General features: G+C 42.0%; 1 protein-coding gene across 3 annotated transcripts; it reads right to left on the minus strand.

Moving 5' to 3' along the window:
* Window positions 1–1,196: 1,196 nt before the first annotated feature.
* Window positions 1,197–9,817, minus strand: LOC101846038. 3 transcript variants are annotated; one of them, XM_005110584.3, is made up of 6 exons: window positions 9,618–9,817; window positions 7,210–7,367; window positions 6,794–6,871; window positions 5,164–5,463; window positions 2,747–3,114; window positions 1,197–1,381 (listed from the first exon to the last, which is right to left on the minus strand). In XM_005110584.3, exons 1-6 carry the CDS (start codon window positions 9,625–9,627, stop codon window positions 1,276–1,278), a joined length of 1,020 nt encoding a protein of 339 aa, XP_005110641.1. In that variant the 5' UTR covers window positions 9,628–9,817; the 3' UTR covers window positions 1,197–1,275. The 3 variants fall into 3 exon arrangements, with proteins under 3 accessions (XP_005110641.1, XP_035828822.1, XP_035828821.1); XM_035972929.1 differs by having other exon boundaries at window positions 1,254–1,381; window positions 5,245–5,463; window positions 9,618–9,816; XM_035972928.1 differs by lacking the exon at window positions 9,618–9,817 and adding an exon at window positions 9,385–9,469 and having other exon boundaries at window positions 1,254–1,381.

Consider the following 9,817-nt stretch of genomic DNA (forward strand, 5'->3'; position numbering starts at 1 on the left):
TTCTGTACATCATTCTCTGAGACTCTTTCTGCTGGTTCCACGTGGCCTTCCCCTTGATCCCCGCCCATCCATCTCAAGGGCAGGGTGAAAAACTCGGGAACAAATAGCTCCCTTAGAATTACAAAAGTGCTATCTGCTCAGTACCTAGTTTTGAGAAATTTGGCGTAAAAATTTTTTTTTAGTTTCACAATATCGTTGCCTCAGAGCTATTTTGTCCAAAGTGCCTCTTTACTCACAACGATCTTACGATTTTGATAGAGCAGATAGAGCATTTGTGGGACGTGCTGACAAAATGAGTTACCTCTCGCAATCCACAAATGGAAATATTGGCCAAAAATCAACACTGGGGTCAAATTTTCTATTGCGATGCCATATTCTTCAAGTATAACCGGTTTTTATTTTTTTATACTTCTAAACTGTAAAAATTTCACCTATAATAAGTGTGATGTATCTTGATTCTATTTCAATAAGGCTTGAATCCAAGAAGCAACTCGTTTTGTCAGCACCCTTCACATTTAGTATCTGATCTCATGGTCTTAGTAACTCATAACAGACAAAAAATGTCAGATAGAACTTTGTCATTCTGAGATAGTCAAGTGTCCAATGGTAACATGGTGTTTTTTGGAGTCTGTCATCCGGTCATTGGACTCTGACCAGACTCAGAAAGTTTTTCACACGGAGGGGGGAAAATGCACACATCATGTAAGCCTACCTACACAGCAACGTGGTGAACGTTTGGAATAAATATGACCCCTTCCCCCTGACTCCCCCCTCCCAAACCTGAATCACAACTACCATGAACATTTCCCAAACCCAGGGGGGAGATGGTAGGGGAAGAAGGGGTAAGTGTGTACCGGTGCACCATTTTGTCATTAGACAAAAATAATCTTTGAACTACAAGAGTAAAAGTAAGGAACTCCATTTTCGTTTTATTCCCGCAGCTAAGCAGGAACAATTTAATGAAATAGTAAAAAAACTGTAGATAACTTATGCTCACGTAAAAATAACCTTGAAAATAAAACTCAAGGCATATCTTACCGCCACTGCCCCCCACATACCCCCCTCCTCCTCAGCCCCATCTACCTCTCCCCTCCCTCACATCAATGTTCCCCCCCCCCCCCCCCACCCACCACCAAACCACCCAGTGGTCAACATGAAAAAAACCCTGAGGTTCACTCCTTCATTTGGACATGCGCTTTTGCTAATATAAAAGAATAAAAGTGTATTTTGAGATCTCTATAGCCCGTATATTTACATCGTAGAACATCGCTGTCGTCAGTAGTAGTCGGTGATGTATCCGTGGTCAATCCCGTACATGCCCCGCCAGGAGGCGTAGCAGTGGCAATGCATACGGCCTGACACCGGGCTGGGGCGTAAACCGCTGAGGGGAAAAAGAGGAAAGAGAGGAAAGTTTAGTTATCGGTTTGTTTTAGTAAGGTTTTACGGTGCTCACAACTGCATAAAAGGTCATATGAGCGCCAAGGGGTGGATGTTAACAGAGAAGTCTTTACAGGGAATCAGACTTAGACTGCTCACCTCTCTAGCTTCAACAGCACAAGGTCTGCTTTGACTATCAAGGCACCCCGGAAATAGCAGTTCACAAGAGACTGACAAACATACAAAAGAATGAAGGGGAAAATGACGATAGTAAGGATGAGGGGAAAAAAGCAGCAGTTCTCCCTGTGTTGTTTCGGCACAGTAAGAGCATGACATTGAAAAGTCAGCCCATTTACAATTCTACTGTGCATTAGAACCTGTTAATATCCCCCCTTTGGAAAGGACCTAAAGTTTTGTTCGTTTGAGAAAAGAGAACCACATCAACACAATAATGGTCATTTAGCGCTGGGAAAAAGTAAGACAGACAGAAATAACAGAGGGAAAGTAAACAAGTAGGAACTCCTACCAGTGGTGCCCTCTAACCATCCATGGAAAGTTCTCAGGGTAATACAAGTGCCAAAAGTAAAGGCAAAGGCGTCACAAGAAAGAAGGATGAGAGACAAGGACAATAGATGTTTAACCGGGAAAAAAGGAGCAAACACATCAGAACACCCGCCAACCACCCACAAAAAGGGAAAGAGAAGAGAAGAAAGTAAAGAAAGAAGAAAAATTGAAATTGCATTTTTCTTTCTAAATTAAAAGTGTACATGTTCAACACTGTTAGCTTATTTAAGAAAGTGACTATCAAATATGAAATGTCTGCTACACATCGGAAAAATGACTATCACTTTTGAAACAGCAGAATCTTCAACAAAATAAAAGTGACTATCACCACTTGATTTCAAAATTGGAAAATTAATATCCTCCCTTCTGAGTTCACCATCACAGACAGTGGCGCCCTCCAACCACCCTCACTTCTCCATCTTATAAGACTTGGTGTTGACAGTTCCGGAGAACATCACGGGTATTCCTGCCTCACAAAACCTTTTTCTTTCAATTTGGGGGGTGACCACCCCCCCCGTGACAAAATTTAGAACACCCAAGCACGGAACGACTTACATTCATTCTATAAAAATTCTTCCCACTCACGAGTCAGACTCGTGCCTCTAGCACGTGACTGCAACGCACCTCCCCGCTAAACCACAGACGATTATACATCTTTCCACTCGGGAATCGAACTCATGTTTCTTGCATGCGACAGCGACGCACCTCGCCGCTACACCACAGAGGCTGATGTATATACACTATCACAAACAACAAAGCGTCAACTTTAATTGGGTCAGAAGGCAAAGAAAGACAGACGACCAACCTGCAGGTCATGTAGCTGCACTTGCCGCTCTCCGGCGTCTGGGATTTCAGACTCGTCCTCTCAGCCTCCTGTCGCCGGGCGTCCGTCGACAGCGGCAAACTCTCCATTTCCATGGACGACGTCTGAACCCCAGACGCGAGGACATTTGTCGACATAGCAACCGCGTCGCTAACTGAAAGCTCCTGGTGCGCACTGCTGCCCAGATTGTTGTTGTTGTTGTTGTTGATGATGATACTGCTGCTAGTGTTGCTGACCCAGGGGGAGGTAAAGCCGTGGCTGGTGTTCATTGAGTTGTCGCAACCTTTTCCATCCTCCACCTCCTCCTCCATCTGCATTTCGTCCATACCGGATGGTTCAATGTCCCCAGGCTGTCGGAAAGAAATTGGCTGTTTGTTAGAATACTGTATACTGGGTTTTTCCTTGAACAACCTGAATTCCCAATTTTCACATCTTTAAATAAAGAGATTCACAAATTCAAGCCGTTTGAGAAAAGCTGAAGTTAAAATGAGAAAAGACATGACACTGGGCAACTCATATTGTGAATCTATAATATTCACAAAATATGAAACGGGCAAAACAGGGGAAAAATGCACAGTATGTTTTACTGCGCTATCAGAATTATCATCACAATTCGGTCAGGTTGGGTCAGTAGTCTAGTAGTTAGACACCGGACTTGTAATCATGACATTGCACATTACAGGGTCTGAGGCTCAGGTCATAATTTACGATTAGTTACAAATGACTGATGGAAATGGAATTAAAGACAAAAATAGAATTTTATGCATATGCAAATCCCATCAGGGTTCCCCCATTGGTCGACCCCCCCCCAAATAAAATAAACGGAGGGCTCAGATTTTATCGGAGTACTTGGCAGCTCCATTATAGTGAGTTTCTACAGCTTTCCAGACAAAAAAGATTTTCCTCACTCTATTAAGATCTTCCTCACCACTGGCACAGGTCCACAACTTGCAGTGAACAGACCCAGAAATAACCTTGATCTACTACGCAGGGCTGCCCACCCACCAGCATATGTTTTAGCAATCAAAAGATAGAAAATTAGTACACGGCTTAAAAATTCGAAATATGGCCATGGAAAATCATCTTCGATGGGGGTGTCAAGGACAGAGGTTGTGGTCCAGTGAAGTATAAATGTAACGTAAACAAAGGCGTAATTATACAAAAGGGCAGGAATTTTCTAACACTTTGTCAATCTAACGTTTGCCTTACTCCTGGCTTTGACAATTCAATGCTAGTCTAAAGTCCAATGTTTTTCTTACGGGCAAAGTGGCAATGAGCGATCGCAAGGGCTCATTGCTAAGACGGTGTCAATATACTGTTTAAAGTTAGACAGGTGCACGTGATGTAAACTGTCCGAGTGTGAAAGATTTTTTTTTCTATTGTTCTCCCCTTATGCAGTACTAGCTGAGCCCCCTTTTGATGAAAGGAATGATCGGTGCATTGACGTCAGCCGAAAGTCATTGGCTTATGATATTTACGTTCTACCGGAATGGAGCAAATCTTGAGAGATGCAAAAATTAGAAGGTTTAGATCTATACTCTCAAAACAGTGCGCACGGTTAGTGAACGGAAACCTACTTTTCTAAAATTACAGAGACAGAAGCGTCGGCCAACAAAAGCGATCGGCGAAATAAAGAAATTTAATTTTTAGCAGCAAAACTGTCTCGAAACTGAAAAAACGAAGGGCGTCATGAACTGGAGAATATTTTAAAGAATCTTTTGGCGAAAACCACATGTCGATCGATGCAGCCATTAAAAAACCTTTTGAATAGCAAAATTCGGCCACCATAAATAGATAATAGATACTCCCGGAAGGTTGACAGTGGGTTGGGGTACCCAAAATGTTTTTTAAAAATCGGTATCAGGGGTAGTACAATCGCATTTTCATGTTGTTGTTGATTTCAAATCCATTTAGATGCGAGCATTTCGCTCTTGGCAGCTCAATGCCTCCCTCAAGTAACGACATGTCCTTGTCATCTGGTCAATGCCAGAGTAGAGCAGGCTATGTAAGTCTGTAGGTGTGTGTAGGAGCCTGCGTTGAAGAACTGCCAGGTTTGGGCAGTGAAGGAGAAGATGTTCAACGGTCTCCTCGTGGTAGTTACAGTGTCTGCAATGGGGTTCCCACATGGGGTTAATTCTGTTTATGTGCTTGTTGGTGTGTAAGTGACCTGTGCGGGCTCTAAAGATCAATGTCTGATCGGCTCTACATAAAAGATTCAAAGGGTCTTTGGGGTTGGGTTTGTCCATGTACCTGAAAAGAGATCATCCTGTTTCTGCGTTGGCCAATCTGTTTATCGTATTTTCATAAAAATCGTAACAATTCCACAAAATTAGCAATGATGGGCAGCCCTGCTACATGATCACAGCACCCACCAACCACCCGTACCCACATGCACTCACCACAGAGCACACACCGCCAAGCACCCCGTTGTGGTGCGCGCTGCCTGCGTAGTGGTGGTGGTGGTGGTTACGTTTGTTTACCTCGGCAGCCTGCGTGCGAGATAGGAAGCCGCGTGGGAGGTCGCCATTGACCTTGTCGCCAGGGATAGGTATGGACGGACTCTGAGACAAGCCGTGCTGTGATGACATCATCCACGCCGAGAGAGGCGGGACCTCTGATGACGGGAACGCGGCGCTCTGAGCAGACATGAGAGGAGGAGGCATATCCTTGAGACAGCCCGGTAGACCCTCAAGCTGAGTCTAGGCAGAGAGAGATGGGTTTTTTGTTTGGTTTTTCTTTAAATAGGTGATTTTTACACCTCCATCAAAACAATGTAGAGAGAAGCATGTCAACACAATAACAGTTTTAGTTTTAGTAGAGGTTTTACGGCGCTCGCAACTGCATAAGGTCATATGAGCGACAGAAGATTAGAGGTGTTACGAAAGAGTAACAAACATAAAAAAGAAGTAGGGGAGATAAGGACGATAGATGTTTGATAGGAAAGAAGAAGCAAACCACACCAGAGCCCCCGCCAACCACCCACACGCAACAACAGTCACAATCTAACACGTACGTAGACGTCAGACAGAACTGAGCCCCGAACCAACCCGCAATCTTTCTTTTTCATATCCACCGGCCTAAACGCTACTAGACTACCAACCCCATGCAAAATCAGGATCGGCCAACACTTTATACAAAGGAAGGAAACAAAATAAGAGACAGACTCTACCCTGTGAACGCTGGCTGCCTGAGTCTCCTTGGGAAAAACTGCTATTTATAGATTTCCCCCCATGGTATGCCTAGATGTGTTCTTTTGTCTGTTCGGTGTGCCTGTGTTCTGTGGGCCCCCTTCATAGCCCACCTTTCAGAACACCTGAGTGGAACTTTGAGTCTGAACTACACTGTTAAGCACTTCCCAAGATCGATTATCTTCTTTTTTTTTCGGAAGGAAAAAGCATTCTTTGCTTGTTTCAGTGGTAGATGATAATATAGTGTAAAGTGCACAGAACTTGCAATCGAGCAGGGAAATGCATTATACAATTACAAATTCAATTTATTATTATTATTATTACTCGTTGGGGTACAGTTAACAAAACATTAAAGCCATTTTTTCCCATAAATAACAATTTGAAAAAGAAGCCCTTTTATTCTATATTAAGAAACATGTAAGTAGGTGCCCATGGACAAAGCAAATATCTTAATTCTAGAATCAAGATCAATGTTCAAAATCAAAGTCTTTTCAAAGAAATAAATACATAATGAATAGTAATTAATCATGAAAAAGTAAGTATGGATAGGAATTTTTTTTTTCCAATCATCTCCTTAAGCCTTGAAATAATAGATTCATTACAGAGTACGGATGTAGGAATGCCATTTGGATTTACTTGGAAATAAATGAAAATTTATGCAGTTGCATATATGTGCAAAACAAAACAAAAAATTAGTAACAACTAATATGGGGTTAAACAGCTAACAAATGTTCAGAATAATACCAGTTCTTCTGGTGAAAATAATGGAAATCCAGGGAAAAACAAATAAATGGCATCAAAGTATGCACAAATGCCCAACCTTAGAGAATGTTAAACGTACCTGCACTTCGAACTGATGGTCTCCATTCTCAGGAGGCCAGACGCAAACACGCTTCGAGGGAGCAGTGAGCATTTCAGCCTGTGGACACAATGAGAACCTAATTCATTTTCAAAAGAACCAAACCCTATTTTTAGGCTGAATGACTGTACTAAAAATATAGGCAGTATAAACAAAGCACCTAAGGCGACCTACAGCTTTCTGAGTGGGTTGTTAAAGGCCGATTTACACTGTTTTTCTGTTTCCTTTGCTTTGTTGTAATAAAACACCAAACGCTGTTCACCTTTAAAAAATTAAGCTTTTCCTTATCAGGGATGAGAATGGCATCACAAAAAGACTGAAAACTAGGGAAAGTAATGGAAAACCAGCATTCCTGACCTCACATGTCTGCAAGCCACGACCACAAAATCCAAACTGACCTCACACAGAGCTGTCTTGTCATTCACATCTCCCGGGACTTTGCGCTTCTGCGTCAAGCCACGATGGGAAAACGCTGCCATGTCTCCAAACCCGAACCCATCCATATTCTGACTGTGAGACAGCGGCATCATGAAAGATGAATCTCTGGATATCAGACCTGTTGATCAATATGATGAACAATTAACATAGATAAGCACCAGCTGTTTTTTAAGAAGTTAATTTTTAAAATTGACTCTTCAATTTTTGTTTTGTGGCTGTGAAATGCACAGTCAGCATTCTCCGGTTTGGGCCCCAAGAGCACTGGATATACATCGATACTTACTGACTTAGTACTCAGTATCGGTGTTTTATAATCTGAAAGAGAGCGAGAGATGCGCTGCTATTTTTCAGTACAAAATTAGCAGTAACTTAATATTTTTTAACGTATTTTTAACAAGGAGGGTTTTAGGGGGGCTTACTTGGATATGGTGGTCCCAACTTTTGTGACAGGGAAATATAACTTAACCTAAAGAAAATCTAGATTAGAACAATTACTTCTGGTTCTAAGTCTAAACAATTACTTTTTGATTCGCGTGCCGGAGAGATAGCCTTTCAAACCTAATTGCAAAAAAACATCAAGTCGTGGTCAAATTCAGAGGGGCATGCCCCCCTGAACCACCCCATGTTTTTTTTTTTTTTAGGCCACCTCTATTCTCACCCGGAGTGAGAATAGTGCAGGCGAGTCTTGTGGCTATTCTCACCCGGTGCGCGTTCACCAAATTTTGCGTTCACACTAAACCACAGAATTCTACACTGTGATAACAGAAAAATTGTAGAATTCTGTGCCGTGAACAAACGTTCCATTACAATTGTAGCCTACTAAAAGCGTACAATTTTGTCTGTGGGCAGTGGAGAGAGAGAGAGAAAGAGAGAGAGGAGTAGCGCGAGAATTTCCGGGCAAAACAAAATGGCGACCCGCGTAGTTCGGCTCGATTCGAAAAGTTAAATAGCCATAGCATCTTTGTGGACAACTAAATTTATTTACTTTTGTGTTTTAACATCATTTTTTAACTTTGTTTTGGTCAATTTGATCGTCCACACCGATAGACAGTATTCAGAAAGAGACGGAGAGAGAGAGAAGAGGGGAGGAGTTGATCTTGCGAGAACTTCCGGGCGGGTGAGAATAGCCACTTTCTTTTTTTAAGTCAGGGGGGGCTTTCTGACTTTGTGAAAAACAAGTGAAATTTTACTGCTCATTTTGTAGGCTAGATTTAGAATCTAGGCTACTGATAAAACATAAAACATTGATACCGACTATTTGAATCAGTATCGATATTTCAGTTGCCTACACTTACACTACACAAAAGTCTGGATCACCATCCAAGTCCAAGTAGTGCCAGATCTAATCACATGCGATTAAAAGTAGAAATGATGCAAACTATTTTTAGGTAAGGCGCCCATCTTGTTTGACGTCAGACCAGGATACCCCTCCGATCACGTGACTACATCTAAGTATAGACAACCGCACGGCACCAAAGATGGAAGTGTCTATGTATATATTATGCTTAATCTACACCATTTTTCGGAAGTTCTGATAGCTGATTTGATAGCGCGTCTGCGTTTGATGTCGAGCAATGACTTTTGGAGCGGTTCGATTCCGGTCCCGGACAGTTTTTCTTTTCTCTTTTCCTCCTCCCGACTGACCAACAGTTCCATAAATTATAGGCCTAATTTGTAGAGTTACTTTGACTTTGAAGTTGTTTATTTTTTAAAATGTATTAGTGATTAAAAATGCAGGAGGGGGGGGGGGTTGGTAGATCTAAATTTAGATATCTAGATCTAGATCTAGAACTAGATATTATCTAGATTTCTAGTCCTCCTGCGTCTTTACGGCAATTTTCGTGCGGTCTTCCATCATGTCCAGGTAGGCCTAATAGATCTAGATCTAGATTAGATCTAGGCTAGAAAATCCGAAATGTTACCGAAAACACGTCGTTCCATGTGGGTATCCCAGGAAGTGATGACATTACATTACTAAAATTAGCAGCCAATCAGAAAGATGCGTCATTTCTAAGTTTAACGGCATGTGATCTAATCTAGCCTAAGACCTAAGACCTAAGATCTTGAAATAAGATGTTTTGGCACTTAAGTTAGAAATACAAGAGGCTGTATGCCTTCCTATCAACAAAACCGACCATATAAGTCAGAAGTACGGGTCAGTTTGTCAAAGAATGCATGCACCAGTGCCGAAGACTAAACCACTGGCGACCACGCTTGAGGCGCTGACCGGTGACGATAGACAAACGTTGGGAGTCCGAAATGTGCCGGTAGTTCGAAAACAGGAGTGGAGCTATACAATGGCATGGTAATAAAACTAAGTCGGTCAAACATGAAGTAATGACCAGCCTGTTTTCAGTTTACAAATTACCTTTTGACATAAACACCTTGTGTATGATCTTGGCGTTCAATCTTGAACAACGCGTTTTGTTTTGACTTTCCTCGCGTCTCCCTCAAGCTTTTCGTCTGATCCAAATTTAGTGCTCCAGTCACTTACAGCTTTTAAAAACATACATTTTAATTTCAAAGTATACAAATTTTAGGACATTCTACAAACATTTCAGGGTATCA

This window comes from Aplysia californica, unplaced genomic scaffold, assembly GCF_000002075.1.
Source record: "Aplysia californica isolate F4 #8 unplaced genomic scaffold, AplCal3.0 scaffold00911, whole genome shotgun sequence".
Lineage (NCBI taxonomy): Eukaryota > Metazoa > Mollusca > Gastropoda > Aplysiida > Aplysiidae > Aplysia > Aplysia californica.